General features: G+C 27.1%; 2 protein-coding genes across 6 annotated transcripts in view; one reads left to right on the forward strand and one right to left on the reverse strand.

The window, feature by feature from the left end:
- The first annotated feature begins 3,704 nt into the window (after positions 1-3,704).
- LOC142322084 (oxidized purine nucleoside triphosphate hydrolase-like) lies at positions 3,705-10,836 on the forward strand. The gene is made up of 3 exons (XM_075360739.1): positions 3,705-4,183; positions 8,967-9,112; positions 9,810-10,836. The coding sequence occupies exons 1-3, from the start codon at positions 4,032-4,034 to the stop codon at positions 9,983-9,985; spliced, it is 474 nt and encodes a 157-aa protein (XP_075216854.1). The 5' UTR covers positions 3,705-4,031; the 3' UTR covers positions 9,986-10,836.
- Positions 10,837-12,693: 1,857 nt separating this feature from the next.
- The window catches only part of LOC142322085 (uncharacterized), a 360,304-nt gene continuing 353,165 nt past the window's right edge, over positions 12,694-19,832 (reverse strand). For 3 of the 5 annotated variants that reach the window (XM_075360742.1, XM_075360741.1, XM_075360740.1), the window contains exons 17-18: positions 15,823-16,075; positions 12,694-13,234 (exon numbers count right to left, since the gene is read on the reverse strand). In XM_075360742.1, coding sequence (XP_075216857.1) covers positions 13,103-13,234; positions 15,823-16,075 — 385 coding nt within the window. In that variant the 3' untranslated portion in view covers positions 12,694-13,102. Of the gene's footprint in view, positions 13,235-15,822; positions 16,076-19,832 lie in introns of those variants that run through there. The other 2 variants (XM_075360743.1, XR_012755771.1) reach the window with 2 other exon arrangements.

Here is a 19,832-nt window from a genome sequence, read left to right on the forward strand (position 1 = left end):
TTACATTTCGCATTATTACTTAGGTAATTTAGTCAGTTCCCACATAATTACATTTAGTAGGAAAACTCTTGATTGTTGCTACGTTGCCAACTGAAAATTTTCTACCTTGAGGGAAAATCCTAATTAATATTAAGGTCAAAAGAGATTTTTTGGGTTTGCTACACTATTTTGTCTTAAAACCAAAGAGAATTTTTTCTTCAAAATTTAAAGGTGTCTGTAAGATAATTAATGTTATTTGTAATTTGTTGCAACTAGCATTAAACTATTTTCTGTTATGAAGTAACTAACCTCTTTGGCTGTTTACCTCCATTAAAGTTAAAAAGATAAAATTTTATAAATTAAATTTTGTTATGAAATTAAATGTGTTAGATTGGTGGAAAATTAAGAGAAAAAAATCTGTTTAAAAACATAAAAATAAAGTATGCAAAAGAGTTTGAAGCGAATAGTTTTTCTGCCAAACATAGCTAAATCTTTAAAGAATATTTTCAAAATTTGCTATGATATTTAAATGAAATTTTTTAGCCCAAATCTATTCAAAAATTGTTATATGTTAGAAAAATAAATTAAATGGCATCATTCATATTATGCTTCCCAAAAATTGCATGCATTAGTTCAGTTGCTTGTCATAGTAAACATATCTGGAAGAAAATACTATTGTTATCATAGAAAGATATGATTTGAAAAAATAAAATTGTACAGAGGGGAAAATCAGTTTTAAAAAAAAGCAGTGTATTAAAACTACAGAAGATTGTTTTGACAGTTTACTTTAAAATTTACAGTTGTCTGCAAGATTTTCCTAGATGTTATTTAATATTATTTATCTGTTTCTAAATTACAAATAAAATTAAAACTATTCTCTACTATTTTCTGTTATAAAGTGATTAACCTCTTTAATCAGTTTGGCTTTAATGGGTTGTTTACCCATTAAAAGAGACTATTTTGAAAATTAATTTTTTTTATGAAATAAAAATTTTTTATCAATCAGCAGCACATCTACCCTCTGTTTAAACCACTATCTCAAGATTTCCCGTTACTTCCTAGCTTGATTGGCTACAGTACAGGAAAATTTTTCTTGAAATAACCTCACTTTTCATTTACCTTTTTCAACCCATGAGAACCTCATCATGTCCTATCCTCAGTTTACCACTTACAAACTAATAACAAAAAGCCATCTTTTACTAAGGAGCTATTAAACAGTGATACCAATTCTAGAAACATAAAATATTGTACATATGTAAATTTAATCGTAATAATATAATTGTGTTGTGCTTTTTTCTTCAAAAGTTAAAGATTTGATTCCCTGCAAGGATGTTGGGTTTATTCATATTTCATTATCATAAAAACATCATTGTAATTGGAAGCATGTCTAAAGAGAATAAATAAATAAAATGTATAAACATTAAAAACATTACAAAGAAGTATAGAGCTGTATGTGAGAATTATTTAATACTTGCATTTACTTTATAAGTATCTGTAAGTAGGGTTTCAGAAGATCTTTTCATGACCCAATAATACAATTTCATTTATAATACAATTTCTTTCAAAGAGGTGTTGGACTGCTTTTTTTAATGGTGTTTGCCTGAAAGTGGTGAGGAAAACCACTGAGAATGAGGTTAAATGGTAGGCTCTAATCTTTTTTTTGTTTACACATCTTAAGGCAGGAGACATTAACAATAATACAATATCAACCACTGAGCAAGGGATTGGATTATAGTGTTGAAAAGATATTCTGTAAGCGTAGTGCAAAATATTTAGATAATGATTAAAATTAATTGAGTAAAATCAATTCTTTCTTCATTGTTGTCCATATCTTTCTCTGTACTAATTATTTTAAATACTAAAAATAAAACTCAGCAATCCACCACAGTACAGAATCTAATAATATTTCTTACCTTATTATTACTTCTTCATTTGTACATCAAGTGAGGAACATAAATTTAGTTATGCCTGTTATAAATGATGAACAAATTATAATTTTGAAAAAACTCAGTTCATATCATGATAGTTTAAAATTTATGTTTGAAACAGATAAATACAGAAAAATAAGTTTTTTAGATGTTGACATGGAAATTAATAAAAATAACAAAATTATAATGTCCATATATAGGAAGCCAACAAAAAGTAAACTATTATAGAAGATCAAATAAATCATCCTTGGTAACACAAAATTAATATATTTACAAACATGTTGAAAAGAGTGATACACTCAGAACAGGGATAAATTAGATACAAAAATAAATATCATAAAAAGTATTTCAGTAAGAAACGGATATAGTATCTCATTAATTGATAATATTTATAAAAAACAAAAGTTAATATCTAGTAATATAACAACATTGAAACCTATAAATAATAAACAAGGCAGTGACAATATCTATATAAAATACTCTTACACTAATAATGTTATTGAATGTTTAATTAATGTTTACGATGATGAAAAATATAAACTATGAGGTAAGCGATATGTAGAATATACATTATTTTTAAAGTTTTTTTAACCAATTTTCTTGATTTTTTTTTTGCAGAAGTACTTTTAATATCAGAATAATGCCAATTTTAAATGATTATAATATAATAGTTTATTACTAAGAAGTGATGATGGAAACATCTTCAGATCTTACACATTTCTATTTATTTTACTAATGTGTACATCGCAATCTGTTCAACTAGGAACAATAAGTAATTTGGGATGTGGGGATAACCCAATGAGTGGGGTTGATATGTATGACATGTAAATGAGGTGTAGTCTTGTACAGAATCAGGCCAACCATTCCTGAGATGTGTGGTTGATTGAATCAACTACCAAAGTACATCCATATCTACATTTTATTTAATCCTTATAAAAACAATTAACTTTTTCTAGGATTTGAATCGTAGAAACTTCGAAAATCAGCTGCTGATTTTCGAAGTTCGAAAAACACAACTGATTTGCGACGACGAGTTACCCACTAGACCAGCCCGGCGGGTAAACATGAAAATAAAAATTTTGTAAAATTACTTATAATGAAAATATATAAGAACTTTCTGAATAAAAAATAAGAATCGTCGAAATCATTTGATTTGATGAATAGTACTGTTTGAAAATTAATAAAATAAAAGTACACTTCAAATTGAGAATCTCTTCAATTATTTATTAATTATTTTTTTGTCTATTAAGGACAAACATTTAAATAATTTTAACAATTAATTCCGTAGAACTAATTTTAAATCGTGCCAAATAAACATTTTTGGTCGTTACTTATGTTTTGTTTTATAGGTAGTGCTGACATTTTCCTTTTTTGTTTTTCCTTCGGAACCACTGAAAGGTATTACTTCAGAGGATGATTTATGAATGTAAATGAACTGTATTGTGCAATCTCAGGTCGACCGTTCCTGAGATGGGTGGTTAATTGAACCCCAGCCACCAAAGTACACCGGTATCCATGATCTAGTAATCAAATCTGTTTAAAAGTAAACTGCCTTTTCTAGCGCTGTCATTTAATCTCTTAAAACAATCATATTTTCGTAATAATGTAGACCGTTTGATCTTCTGGACATTTGTGTTAACTTAATTATTTAGAGCATGTTTTCTGTTACAATTAGATGAATTTTCCCCACTTTTTTCGTTACTACCACAGGAGCAGGTACTGTGGTTATACTTTTATTATATTGTAATGTGTTCGATTTCATAGTCATTTGTAATTTTCACGTTCAGCTTTTCATTAGCATGGAATTCATTTTAAAAAAAGTAGCAATACAGCCTTTTTAAACGTGTAATTTAAAATGCAAATTTTTGTTATGATTTATTATGTAATACTTTTATTAACACGTACGATACTTTTGGCTTAAAATAAAAACCGCCAAAATAATTGGATAAATACGACCGGTATCTTGTTTTGTCAAAGACGGAATGTTGGGAATGTAAATACGTGAAATGCTATTTACTCAAAAGTAAGGTCATTTATAATTGCTTTATGAGTTAGCAAGGTAACATATTTGTTTCGGTGAAACGTGTATTATTGAAACATTTGATTATTAAAGTGAAAACAACTATGCATCAGAGGAAAGTTTTAACATTAGTATTTATTAGAAATGGTAGAGACATTTTACTTGGATATAAAAAACGGGGATTTGGTAAAGGAAAATGGAATGGTTTTGGAGGGAAATTAGAAGAAGGTGAGACGTTAGAAGAGGCGGCTAAGAGGTGGGTGATTTTTTTTCCCAGAAATTGTGGTTTCTTTGATAATGTATTATAGGCATAGCACGTGTGTGAAATCTACAAAAATTTGTTTATGTTCAGCAAGTGAGTAGTTACAGAATCATGTTAACGAAATATGCAAAAATTATTCTCCAGTTACATAATTGAAGTGGATTTACCATCTGGTATTTATTGTAAATAGCAATGTGCACGTTATTACAGCTATTTAAAACACAACTAACGCAACATTTAATGTATTAATAGTAATTTTTGCATACTTATTATACCATGTAATTATTTTCTATTCATAATGTTAATGAACTGTTTTATTACTATTTTAATATTTGTACATTAGTTGATTTGGATTTGAGTGTAGATTTACCAATAATCAAAGGTTTTTTATTTGTTATGTTTAAAAACCATACCGTTAGAATAAAAATTCCCATACTGTTATGATGTATATTTATAATCTGATGCTATTACATTGGACCATTCTATGGCCAGCTTGTAACATCCTAACACTATCCTAGATATAGTTTCATCTAATGTTTTAAAAGCAGATTAAAATATCTAGAAATGATCTAAACCTAAGTTCTGCAACTGAGTTATAAGATTGTTTTTTTATTTTATGAGCTCTACTCCAGTTCATTATGTTGATTAATTTCCACATTAATAAAAATAAATTGTTCATATATAAATAATTTTGTTGTAAAGTTGTTTTCTTTAGGTTTAATAATGTTAAAGTTTGTATAGTTTTCTGAAATGAAGTTTTGTAAATCGTTTTTGAAACTACATATAGAGCTCTGTCCCTCTTCCAAGGAAAGTAGTTTGCTATCCTTTTCTTGGTTTTGCCATTTTAAAGATTTTTATAGGTAAAAAAACTGAAGCCTCTGTACTGTGAAATAACTTCTGTAAAACTTTGAAAACTACCAGTGTAGTAATTTTTCAGCTTTTTTGTTCTAAAGTTTACAGTTGTACAAAAATTATTTTTAACACTTGATTTACAAATTTTTAAAGTTCTGGAAGGCTTCTTTTGTCACATAGATTTGTTCGATTGCTGTATGGTAGAAATAAGGAACTTGATTCTGTATACTTTATTTAAACTATATACACTTTGCTTATGATCTTTGTATACAACCATTGGTGAGATGCTAGGTCAGACTAGCCTTAAGTCCAATAATTTGTGTTTACATTTATACACCGCTGTCAGTGTTACACGAGCTATAGTTCTACTTTCATAATTTTTTCTCCATGATTTAATAAAGGCTATCATAATTGTCTGCTCTTTAGTATATAATACATAACATCAATAACTGTGATCATTAACCATTACTAAGTAAAGGCAGTGTTCTGTCTACAGCACTCCATCCTTTTTTATGATGTATTCCAAGAGATATTTAAAATTTAGTACCATTATTGCTGATAATTATTTCATTATAAATATTGTTTACTTGCATTGCATAAATATCATTTAATTTGTATGTAACATTTCTTTAATCTTTAACAATCTAAATATCAAACAATGAACCCCAGTTGTTGTAATTTAATGATATTGAATTCCGATCTTAGGATTTTGATTACTTAATTGGTATTATTGAGTAATGGGGTCACTCAATTTGCATGTTTTAGGTAAATTTAATTATTGTATTTAGTTTACTTTTGATAATAATAAGTTGTATATAATTTTTATATTTAATGTTAATTAGACTAGGTTGGCATGCGTAGGTTATGTTTGGTTAGATTATGTGTACTGAGGAATCATTCATATATCAACATACCTAATCAAACATAAACTTTTTTATGTTTGCTAATCTCGTCTAATTGATGGTAAACGTACAACTTGTATATAACCTATTAAAAAGTGATATTTAAAGTAAATACAATAATTAACTCACAAAATAGCCTCAGAAAACAGCACTAATCAAGTGCCCCCCCATTAACACAATAGTACTGAAATTATTATAAAAATTTAAATTATTACTAAATATTCAGTTACCCTAATGAAATTATTTTGAACTGAAATTTGTAGGATGTTAATTTAGAAACAAAATTAGTGATTTCAGATGTTTTTGTCCTAAAAAATTGAATAAAATAGGTCCCAGAATGGTATCTGCAGTAATCTGAAAAATCTGGGGTGAAAACCAATAAATTGGAGTGAAAAACCTTTTTTTTTTATGTTTGACGTACAATAACTTTTGTTAAAAGGGTAATAAACACATAAAACCTTTAAACAACTTATAGAGAATTTAATTTTGAACAGGATTGTGTAAAATTTGTTGTATAAAACAAAAAAGAAGTTGGAACAATTTGAATATTATTTAGAAGCAGTACACTTGACCAAAGTGCATTATATGTACCAGTTTATAATAAATGTTAAAAAATGAGCCTGCCATTTCCAACATTGTAGCTGGTATGAATACTAGGCAGTGAATCTATTTCATGAACGTTGGGAAAAGTTGTGCTAATTGTTTTGGGATCTGTAATCCTGCGATTCGAGAAACTTGTATCATATTCTATTACAGCAACTGTAGTTTTACTATTACACAAACCAAAAATTAATACCATTTCAACAACGTATTCTTCCCTTGTAAATAAGTACTGCATTACTTCAATGGGAAACGGATGATGTTCAAACTAAATTCACAAAAAAATCTTTGCTAACGTCAGCACAACTCACAGTATCTGATACACTTAATGTTAATGTACCCTACAAAATTATTTAAACACTATTATAGTATTGCACATTGTTGATCAGCATGTTATTCTATCGCCAACTTTGAAATAATAATTTTTTAAATAATTTATTGTATTTTTGTATTGAAGATAAAAATAAAATGAAAAACCAGTTCTAATGTTTTTCAGACAATGGAGTTTATGGATATTTCTTGAATTCACTGGAATTGAAAATTGAGAAATTATGATTGTGTAAATTGGTAACAAGAAATCAGCTGGCCAACATTGCATTTTATGTCATGTCATCAGCATTTGAAGGTGAATCACCTTCATTAAGGGGATTTGAACTTGTAATCTGTAATGAGCCGCAGCCTCGTATAGCTTGAACCACATTTTGTTACATGTGGTTAGTAGCAAATCTTTTGAGTAAAAGTGGAAGATCAGCTGTCAAGAAATGTAAATATCTTTCACCATTAAGCTTTTCAGACAAATAAGTTTTTTTTTAAACAGACAAATAAGTGGTCACCCAGAATACTGTTTACACCCATACAATACAGTTTATAGAAAGCTGATATTGATGACGGTTCTCTGAAATGGCATGAGGGTTTTCAGTTGACCCATGTGCATGTTGTGGGTGTTAAGAATGGCCGATCTTGTAAATTTGGCCATTTGACCATTTTCAGATATTTGTAATATCATTAAAAAAATTCAGATTAGTACATTTTCAGATAAGCCATTAGCATAGCTGAACACTGACTACAATCTCAATGTAAAATGGCTTGTACTTGCTGATACTGATAGGCATGGAGTTGCTGCTCATGCAAAATCTTCCAGTGTTGCATTACTAATATTGATCTCCTAGGCCAGCTCAATAGTACTTTTCTCAGGATTATTAGATATCTCATCTAACACTGCTTGTATTCAGGTGTACAAATTGAACATGGTCATCCTGATTTACCATGTTTTTCAGGTTTTAAGCTTCCTGTGTCTCTGAGTCGCCTATGAATAGATGAAACATTGTGTGAGAAGGTAACAATTGGTTGGGAAAGTGTTCCTGATACAGCTGTCTCACCTCAAGGGTTTTGCAATGTGTGAGAGCGTAAATGCATGTTGGCAATTTCTAAGTTAGTATAAATATGACTTGCATTGCCTGTTATCTGCCGTACTGAATAAGATAATGAAAAAATAATTAATTAACTTGCACAATACCGATCAATGTACACTAACTTGGTCAATAGCAAAAGACAAAGTGGGATTAGTTTTTATTTACATTTACAACAATGACATGTTAAGTACAAAATTTGTTTTAATGCAAACTATTTTTCAATATTAACATTATTTATTATAATATTTTCATGATTTCAATAATATTTTATTGTTATATTTTTAATTTTATAATTTATTACATGACAACATTAACAAAATTATTCCAGTTGAGATGATGTCAAGTTATTTAAGATTATTCCACAGGAAATGAAAATTGGTCTTAATCTATAATGACTTAAAGAATTTCTACCAAACTTTGTTATTTTTGAATGGATTTGAATTAATAAGTTGTGATTTGCTTTGTCATAAAATGGTATTACAAATGTTATATAACATTTAAATAAACCAGAGGTTGCAAAGATACTAACAATTTAAAATTTTATATGGGGCTATTTTGAGATGGACTGAGAGATCAGGTTCATTATTTTCATATAAGTAAACACTTAGGTTACCCTATCAGTATACAGTATAAAGAATTTTAGTTTGGTATAATTAACCATTTCTGAGATATAAATTTTTATGCTAAAAATACAAAATGGCTGATAGACAGTAAACTAAGCGTTTCCAGACATATGTTGATATAAACATATGTTGATATATATATATATATATATATATATATATATATATATATATATATATAGTGTTTATAAAAAGTTTCAAGAATTCAGGAGATGGCTCCCCACACTGATATAAACAAAAAATTAAATATTATATGTATATATAATATGTGTAGTGATAAGTGCAGTGATAAATTGAACGTTTAAAGTTTAGACGTTTAAACTTTTTGTTCTGATTCTCAGATTAATCTTTACGTATTCCTCAGTTTTAGTAAACTTTTTTTTTTTAGAGAAGTGAAGGAGGAATGTGGCCTCACAGTTGAAAAATTGGACAAAGTTGGTGTCATTGATTTTGAATTCAAAGGTGATCCTGTTATACTTAATGTTCATGTTTTTATGACAGATCAATTCAGTGGGAGTGTTGTAGAATCTGAAGGTGAGTTGATTCTATATAATACCACCAAATTTTTATTCATAAAACATTATTTGACTTGGTGATTTCAGTATATTTATGAATATTGTGGAATCTTGATACTTGCTATGTTTTAGCCCTTGGTGGTTATCAATGAGAATTATTTAAAATATAAAATTTTTTAACAAAAACAATCTTTAATACACTAAATGTACTCATTTGTGTATTTTATGTGTTTGTCAATGCCTTGCATTTGGCTGTTTTCTCAAGTCTGGTTGTATTTTAGTATTATTGATTTTGCCGTATATTGAATCCCTAATGGTAATTGTTTTCATTTGAAATGTAAGTGGAATTATTATTTATATGAACATAAATTAGTGTAAATTTTTTTTGATTAAGAAATTAATTCGCCTAATAAGCTTGAAGGTTGTACATGAGAATATGAAATGTATTTTTATAACTTATAATATAATGCCAAGTCTATCCACGATTTCAAACCTGACTCTGTCAGATAAAAGGTTGAGGTGCTGTCATAAGTGGATTAATCTTATTACATCAGTTTTTCTTATAATTTAAATCTTGCACTTCCTTTTTTATGGGAAAAATGTTAAATAATGTTTGTTTTTTTCAGGGATTGTTTTCACCTGAATTCGAGCTGAGAATTCAGCTTGAGTTTGTCAAACAATTTTCTAATTTAATTTTTTTAATTTACTTTTTTCAGAAATGCAGCCACAGTGGTTTTCAGAGAGAGATATACCTTTTAATTCAATGTGGGCAGATGATAAGCATTGGCTTCCTTCAATATTGCTTGAGAAAAAAATAAAAGCATTTTTTCTTTTTGAGGATCATGATACAATTCTTAATTACAATATAGATTTTGTTAATGAAGTTCCCTGAAAATTATTTAAAAAAATGTAATTTATCTGATTTTGTAGATTTATATTTAGTCCAGTCAATAGGGATTTTTTTGGCCAAAAAATTTGTAGTATTTAGGGAAGTACATGGGGTTGTAGATTAGAGTAAGTATAATTTATTTATATGCGACTGGATAAAAGTTTTGCTAACTGGACAAAATGGTGGCCGTTCAAAGATGGTGAAATCGGTTTTTCAATTTTGTAGACCAAGATAAACTTCCTAAGTGAAAAAGTTCCAAGTAAAAGTTGTGGGAATTTCCAGTATGTTTAATTTAAGCCCTTAAATGTTGATTTTTGTTTAGTAGTTACTGCAAAAAAGATGGAAAACCGTTCAAAATGGCTGATTTTGCAAAGCCAATATTTATTTCAAAAATAACTTTTTTATTGTTTTAAAAGTTAGCTCCTGGAATTTGGAATTCAGTGTGTGGTTACAACGGTTTTTCACCACTTTTGAACAGCACCATCTTGTCCAGTTAGCAAAAGGTTTGTCCAGTCACATATAAATAGTTATACATATATACAGTTATAATAGTAAGTTATACTTACCCTAATCTACAACCCCATGTACTAATTTTCTTCATGAATCGACCTTTTTCCCTCCATTGACTGGACTAATTATAAAGTTCCTTATTATGTGATTTGGTTGGTATTTCAGAATCTAATATAAATTCTTAATTATTTTTTAGATTTTTTTTTATTTTTAATATTTTGAAATTATTTTTGTAAATTACTTAGACACTAAGTATTCTGTAACAATTTTCTAAAATGTAATTTATTAATAATAGATTTATTATTAGTATGTGTTACAGATTAATAAATAAAAAAAATGTTTTTACTTGATTGTTTTTCTTTGAGATTGAATAAACTAATTCTTAATTAAGAAATTGAAGGGATTTTTAGTGCCTAACTTACATGATGCAGCAATTACACAGAACATCAGCAGGTAATGTTAAGACATTGTGTGTGCTTTTGTAATACATTTTCTATTTGTAGATTCTTGATTATGGATGATTTTAGTAACTTGCACAGAGAAATTTTATGTATTAATTTTACTGGTATAATCATTAAACTAACATGGGGTTCTACTTTTTTGGCCCCTAACTCAACAAAGTTGCATAAAAATATGTGGAGATTTTTTACTATCATCTAATTGTTAACATGTAACTTGCCTTAATCTGAATTGTTTCAATGACAGTTATCCTTTTCTTAAATAATCAACTTTTTTCTAGCATTTCCTGATGTAGCAGTTATTCATGTACATATTTGTTGTGTTAAAAATTCTTATTTTCTCTTTCAGTTTATTTTTTATGACTTACTATAGACATTTAGGTATCCATTAACTTTAAACAAAGTTTATAAACAATTAAATAAACTGACTTTACATAGGGGGTGGTATTTAAGTACAGAAACAGCTTTATTATACTGCATACCTGAGGGGTATTTGGAGGCAGAGGAAATTGGGTTTTACAGTTAAAAAACTTTATTATAGTGGGTTGGATTCACCATATGGAATCAAACTTAATTTGTTTAAATAGTTTCATAGGCATATGACATAATTTCGATTTAAAATTTTATTAGAAAAACTGGTGAAACTTGTTTTTCTGTTAGTGCTTTTGTTATCAAGTTATAAGCATTCAAAGTTGCCATGATAGAAAACTTGTGTTATGGTAACGTTGCATGAACAATTTTACTGTATTTTATGTTCATAATGTATACAATTATGAACTCTAAACAGTGCTATAATACTGATGATGATAGTAAACTATAACTAATAATTAATATAACAAATACAGTTTAAGTAAATCAGATTTTTAATACTTTTCAGACAGATAGTTTCTTTTTATTTCACTAAAATCATTACCTATCACTCATTGACCTTTTAGTGTTAGTACAGTAGTATTAAAAAAAATCATAAAATTTAAAAAGTTATTTTATAAAAAAAAATAAAATAATTTCATATATCAATGTACAAGATAGTTTATTGGGAAAAAAGAAAACATATATATATTTGTTTTCTTTTTTTACATGAAATTATTTTATTTTTTTAATGATTTCAGTGAAATAAAGAGAAACTGTCAGTCTGAAAAGCATTAAAAATTTGATGTACTTAACTTTTGATGGCTGAAAAAATAATTTGATTGTCTGATGGCTCTTATAAGTGATTTTGAAAGAGATTTATGCCTTGAAAATATATGTAATGGAAATTGCAGGACATATATTCATATTTTATTCGTGCATAAAAAGAAACAAGAAGAAGGCAATAAGATAACTATATAAGTGATCAAGTAAAACACAGGAAAATAAATTATTAAAAGATTAAGTATACAACAGAAGTGTGGCACTAGTCAGATGATGATGATAATTAATATACATTTTTATTGATTTGTTTTAATAAAAAAAGATATAAGTGTAACTTTGGGTAGTTAAATTTTTAGCTCTTACAAATGTAGCAAACTATAACAATAACAGTTATGGTTAACTTTTTCAGCTCTTGCAAATATTTAAATAGATTATAGTTTCAAAAAGATTTTATCACTGAAGTATTTTTTGTTTGCTCGAATTGATATTTGTTTTATATTGTCATAAAAGTATTTTTATAAAGTGTTGTGTGATGTTAAAAAGTTTTAATAAACCGTGTTTTCTGCTGTATTTCATTTTGCAGTAGGGTTGAATAAATATTCCAAGTTAAGATTTTGATTTTTATTATTAGTAAATATAAACATATGTCTGTATAAAATTACAGGTTGTTATTGTACATCATATATAGTTACACATTTTTAACAGTCAAAAAAAAAAAAAAATTAAACCAGAGACCTCAGACTTACATACTCATGCACTTAGTTCCTTGTATTCTCTGATTACATTATTATAATCGCACATAAAGATTTTATTAAGTAACAGTAACATTTTTTTAGCATATATTTTAATAACTGGTATAAAATATGAATGTAAGTATACAAAATAAATTCATTACATATTTATATTTTTTCAAATAATATTTTGTTATAGAGTATAATACTGTACACATACATTTATATATATAAAATATAACTTCATAAAATATTTACAAGAAATTACAAAATTATAACTATTTTATTTACTATGAGCTAGCAATTTGAGCAACTTTATTAGCAGAAGGGTTGAACACAATTGGGCGATACGATTTCCCACGAACAAATGGTTGAATGGAGCCAACATTAAGACGACTTCCCATCGAAGAAGATAATTCTTCCTGTTAAATAAAGATGTAAAAATACTCTAAAATGTATAATTTAAGCTAAAGGCTTTTGCATTTATGTAACATTACATATCAAATTTATAAATCTGTTTATACCACTGCAAAAAATTTATAGAAACTAAATGTAAACGAAAATAACAAATGGCAATTCAATCAGATAGATAATGTAAAAATATAAATAAAAATACTATTTTTATTAAAGTATGAAACTAACTCTATTTATATGGGAGGTGTTCATGAATATTTGGCAGAGGGCTTAAAAGATTCCTGTGCCTGTTTACAATGTGGAAATACCAGAACAAATGCATAGCAGACAAGTAAATGTTTGTCTTGGCATTAATATTAAACTATCAGATATATAGAAACAGATAAAAACATTGCAAATGTTTGTGATTGCAAATAATTTCTATTTAATTATGATTTTTAAATTTGTCTTTTTGTTAGATGGAGATTTAGTGTTTTCTTGTAAAGTAATAAAATTTTTAAGCAATTTTCAAATTAGGATGTTCAAGTTTTGCATTTTATTCCATGTATTATCTGAATATATTTTTCATTCTTTGTTATCATTGGTTAATATTGGATTGAAGTATAGATCCCAATGTTATCTTTTAAATAACTTTTCACAAGAGAATTCAAGAAAATTAGTAGGAAAACTTTGGTTAAAAAAATAATACATATTCCAATGCATACCAAAGAACAATTAACTCGCTTAGTATTAATCTCTTAAAATCATTTTCTGTATAACTTTTAATATTTTAATAAAATTTAAAAAATATATATATATATTCCTGCTTTACAGAGGATCTTAGATCACACTCTGTATATTGTATCACCTTATATTGTCTACATTCCTTTTTTTATTTTCATCAATCAGGTTTATTTCTTACTGAACAAATTTATTGTCTGTGTTTCTTGTAAGCATGTTTTTCAGACATATTGTTTTTTGTTGGCAATCCAAATTTTAAATAAAACTAAAAATGTAAAATGAAATAAACTTATTAAATGCACTAAAAACAAAAAAGTAACTTTAAATTAAGCATATTAACATTTTGTGTTCTTTGACATCCACTTTTCAGGATACTTTTTCCTGAGATATTACATTACAGATGTTATGAACCTCAGGTTGTAATAAACTTTTTAACCAATTTTAAGGTTTTCAGATTGTACAGAATGGAATTTACCATAATTCCCAGATCAGATTGTTTTTATTTATTATAGATGAAATTTAATATGTAAAATTATGCGCACAATTTATCCTGCAGTGAAAACCTGACTAGAATTGGTCCTCACTCGACTGCTTATTGATGGTGAGGTTTCTAATTTTGAGAATAATTTTGAGTCAGATAGCTCTTTGCATTTGGAGATAAAGTAATTTGTTAATTCATATTTAAGTTCTACGGAAAGTTGCTGAATCTTAATATATGTTACTTATTTTATTTATTTATTTAGTGTATGGCACCAAAACAAAACACCAATTACAGTCAAATTCAAAAAAAGATTTAATAAACTAATATATGCTACTGATTCTGAAGTTGCCATCAGGAAATCTTCAGGATTCTCTTCATAAGCTGTCCTAGGACAGCTTATGAAGGGAAATGCACAGCAGTGTGCAGATGTGCCTAGCAGTTTGATTATTATTAGTAACAATATATGTTGCTAATAATAATGTATAATTTTAATAAAATTTGTCAGTAATATGCAGCTCTTGTGAAAACAAAAATCTGTGAAAGTACATCCCTTGATCTCATGAGGGATGCATCCAGAATAGGTTGAACACTCCTTTGGATAGGATTATGTCTTGTTTCATGATACTCACTTCATTGAGTAGACCATTCCTTTTACATTTTCCAATTGTTTTGCTTATCCTTGATCTTTTCTCAGAGTGTTTTGGCTAGCCTAGGGGAATGAGGGTTTTTATTGGATACTCCATTCTTATTATTTGTATGGTTTGGTAGCAGGAATTGTCTGGGGAATTTTTTCTTAATGGTTGATTTACAAGAAGCACAACCTCAGGCTCTTTATGTGTGTGTATAAACTTAAGACATGCAGCAGCAGTACCACTAATGTAGAATGATGGGGCTTGTTATCTCAATAAGTAAAATTTTCCATATTCAAAATAATATTTATATAGTAATACAAATAAAGATATTATATAGTATTTTTACTTCATACTAAGGAGTGGTTTAGTATATCCCACGTGGCTGGGAAGGAGGTTCAAGTTTAAGAGCCATTGGCTTAACACTAGAATTAATAGCTGTGTTTCTTTAAGTAAAAAATTACATTTACTCTTAATGATTAATTAAAATAGAATTTTATGGAAATTTGTTAAAAGAATAAAATTGAGACTACAGTTTCACTGAAATTTCTTTTCAGTGAAATTTAAGGGTATGCTTTTACTTATTTTATATTCCTTCATTAAAAAGAAATCTTTAGTAATTTTTATTTTACATTTTGACAAATAAATTATATAAAAAAATAAAAAAACAAATTAGTTTAGTTATTAGTATTACTTATTGACAGTTTTGAAAAACTTGCGCTTCCTAATATAACCAAAACAAAAAAATTCTTATCTTTAATTTTACCTTGTACTTATCATGAGGAATTACACTATCGGCTTTATCAGGAGCCATTAATTCATTATGGTTGTTTATTTTCTTAACTGGAAGAATCGGTGACATATCCAAATCATAATCATCATCATCATTTTTAAAACAGTTTTCTAAACTTTTTGTTACTCTTTCAATGACGTTAACTTGGGTTATTCGGATTTCTCCAGCATCATAACTGTTGTCGCTTGCATCACTTATTTTATGTCGTCGTGGTGGACTGTTCGACCTGGAATAGAAAGAATTGTATTATAAATAATACTTTGTTTATAAAATATTACTATTTATTAATATTTGTGATTTGTTAAAAATGTTTAGAGGGCCGATTTTAGAATAAAAATGTTTAGAATAATACAATAACAATTTATTTTATAATGATTCATTCAAGAAATTCATAAGATGTAAATCCTTTTAATATTTAATAAGATTTTTAATTATCAGCACAGCTTAAAACTGATTGTAATGTTAATTTCTTTCATTAATTTTGTAATGCTATTAATAATCGAATACTAATAAGAATTGTAATAAAACAGGATTGTTGTAAAGGGATTTCTAAAATTACATAAATGTAAACACATTATATTTGATACAGTATTCACACAGCATGATCTTATGTTTAAAACTTTATATATAACTACAGTAATTTATTAAGATGTTTCCAAAAAAAAGTATTACTACTGAAACAGGAAGTAGCATCATGGTTTCTCTACAAATTATTTTTCAGTAGAGTAAAAATTAAATTATTGAATATACATTAGAAAATAATAATTACTGCAGACCAGAACAAAATTGCAAGAATAATCACAAACTGTAATTAAAATGACAATATTAAGAAAGAAATAAATGGTATTGTATAGACAATACTTTCTGAGGTAATATATTTCACACGTTATATGTGGGATGCATCAGCGCATTAACATAATTATATTCATTTAGTTAAATGTAATCATCTCACCAGTAGCACTTTTTATAGTTTTTAAGATTGTTATTCTTTTCAGCAAGGTTTGGCAATTATATGATTTTTTATCTAATTGTCAATGCAATTTTGATTGAAATAATATAACTGCATAGGCTGTTAAAAGGAAGTAATTTAGCACATTAATCAGTTAAATTAATATAAAATGAGACATTAAATGAAGAAGCAATTAATCAGTCACAGTATTTTTTTACCTTCATATTTTAATGGTAACATCAAATTTAACAGTTAATTAAGCTAAAAATTTATGTTACTAGTGAAAATGATATATATTTATATATACCATTATGACTACCAGCTACGCCATCTAAATTTTAAACAAGTAATATAAGATCAATCACAATATTTTATTTATGAATTCAGTGTATTTATGTATGTAAAAGATATTAATAAATATAGTGATAAATAAAGTCTAAAACATTTGAGAATTGAGACTAATGACCATTCTTTATTTTTGATTATAACTTACTTATTATTAATGAAGTAATAATATTTAAAGTAAAAAAAAAATAAGAAAAATCACATTTCAGTGTACACTTTGGGTATTTGATAAAATGTTGAAGTGACTCAGAAGTAATATTATTATTTTTTAATAACTATTTTTAAATTAAAAATGTGCCTTGTTTCAATTAACTAGTTTGTTAATTATATTAACTCACATTAATTATATTAAATTAGTGAGTTATTGATATTAAAATAGAATGGATAGTTTGTTTAATTATTTATTCTATGTACATATGGATTTTCAGGAACATAAAAATATTTTACATTGGGAAGATAAATATTTAATAGTGAATGAAATTAGTCCAGTACCCGATTTTGATATTTATTTTGTTTAGGCTTTTAAAGTTATAAAAATCATTTGATTGTAATTATTGCAGTTGGATTGAGGTCAGAGTACATTGAGTCTTTTGCAAGGAATTAAAAGAGTTTTGGCTACTTTTCAATTGATAGTTGAGAGATGGTAAAAAAGTAACCCTCCAGATTCAATTATTGAAAGTAATGTAAAAAATATAATTTCTTTGTTAAATTGATGTACTCAATTCTTACTTAAAATTATGCTTTCAATATTTCTATTAACTTTTAATGGAGAATTATTTATTTAAACACATTGTTAGTACATAAAATTAAAATCCTATCTTTCGTATAATTGAATATAACAGAATTGTCAAAGTTTAGAAAGCACAACACATAGGTGCACAGTATTTCTATGTAGGGTATCTGAAGTAGCGTTAGCACTGCTTTAGTACAGTGGAGAGGATAGTACACTATGATAGGACTCGTACGTAGCAAGAAGCCAGTCACATCAAACCCATCTCTTAATTTTGTGTTCATTTCTGTGTTTTTTAAACAGTATTTTTCTACATTCATCACAAACAGGTTTTTTTCTAATACTAACTTCTCATTCATGCTTACCTTCTCATTACTTGAGCCAAGATATGATCATAGATTAGTATGAGAAGTGGTTTAAAAATCAAAGAAAATATATAATAATGAACATTTACAACAAAATAACTGAAGAAAATCAAGATATCTTATGTTCAGAAATTCAGCCTCTTTTAGCTGACCTTTATGACATGCTTGCCCATATGGCATAAAAAATTTAACAAAATCAGATAATTAGGAGAAAATAAGAATTTCAGTATGCTTGGAGAATTTAAAAAAAAAATAAAGTTAATGATAACTTTTGAAGTTGGCCATTAAGAAATATTGTATACAATATACTTTTGTGGCATAAAAGATTGCTGACATTGATGAAGTTATTAATGGTTTTAAAAACAGAATACCCAGATATGCAGATAATTTGCACACATGAAACTATAGAAAATTCTGTGAGTAGTTTGGCATTTTGATGGAAGAAGCTGGAAAATAATACTTTAGTAGAAAAACAATTTTTCAGATGAGTAAATTATTTAACAAAAATTTACAGACAGAAAGGAAGACCAATTTTTCAGATGAGTCACATTCACTCAACACATAAAAAGTTGAGGTTGGTTTGATATTCTGTTAATGACTACAAAAAACCTTTTTTAAAATATCAAAGCTGATATTAGTGACTGCTGAGAACTTCAAAAAATGATTAAGAGCAAAGTTGCCAACATGTAAACTGAAAAGTTTACATTAGCTAATAAAGATAGTGAAAGTAGTGAGTGACAATGAATCTCTGTAACAGTATAGGAGATATGAATAGATAAAGCTGATAAATTTAAAAAACAAGTTATTTTTACATAAAATGAATAAATGAAAGTAATATAATCTAAAAATAATAAATAAAATGCAATAAAAAAATTGGACTTAAAAAACAGAAATATCTATAGATAGTAAATGTAAATGAACATGTTCATTGTACAGCGCACTTATACACATGCATTTGTGTTTGTTATCCTTCTCCCATCCAGCAATCCATCCCCACCCTGAGCATCAAATGAGTTTTTAAATTTTGATGAGTAAGTAATGCATGCTTTTGTTAGTATATTAAGCAATTAAGAATACTTCTCATTCTAGTAGTACATCTTTTAAAAATTACTTTTAAATTCTGTTTTAAAGAGAACAGAAAATATTCATAACATTCTACATAAACAAAAATGAACTTAAGCATCTAGTGCAAATTCAAAAGATTACTATTTTAAGCTAATGAAAATGAATTATTCGATTAATTTTTTATTTATAAATAAATAATTTAACAGTACAGAGGAATAATTTGAAAACTAAAAACATTAATTTCAATAAATTAATGTATGTATAATAGAAAATAAAAAAAATAGGGGATTTAGGACATGGAGAGGTTGCCCGGAGCAAATAATATCCCTAAAACTTATGATGGACTTATATAAAAGACTGAAAAAACAACTAATAATCACCTTCGTCGACTTTAAAAGGGCCTATGATTGTATACACCGACCATACATGCTGAATATTCTGAGAAACCTGGGCCTTCACCCTAAACTCGTAAACATGATAAAATTAACTTTAACCAATACCCAGTCCAGAGTGAAATTCAGAGGTGAAC

This window comes from Lycorma delicatula, chromosome 3 (genome assembly GCF_047948215.1).
Source record: "Lycorma delicatula isolate Av1 chromosome 3, ASM4794821v1, whole genome shotgun sequence".
NCBI classification, from domain to species: Eukaryota; Metazoa; Arthropoda; class Insecta; order Hemiptera; family Fulgoridae; genus Lycorma; species Lycorma delicatula.

Bases quoted from the DNA above. Each gene is read 5' to 3' on its own strand.
- LOC142322084 (XM_075360739.1), top strand. From the start codon at position 4,032: ATGCATCAGAGGAAAGTTTTAACATTAGTATTTATTAGAAATGGTAGA. The intron at 4,184-8,966 runs GTGGGTGATTTT...TTTTTTTTTTAG, and splicing joins TTAGAAGAGGCGGCTAAGAG to AGAAGTGAAGGAGGAATGTG. The intron at 9,113-9,809 runs GTGAGTTGATTC...TACTTTTTTCAG, and splicing joins GAGTGTTGTAGAATCTGAAG to AAATGCAGCCACAGTGGTTT.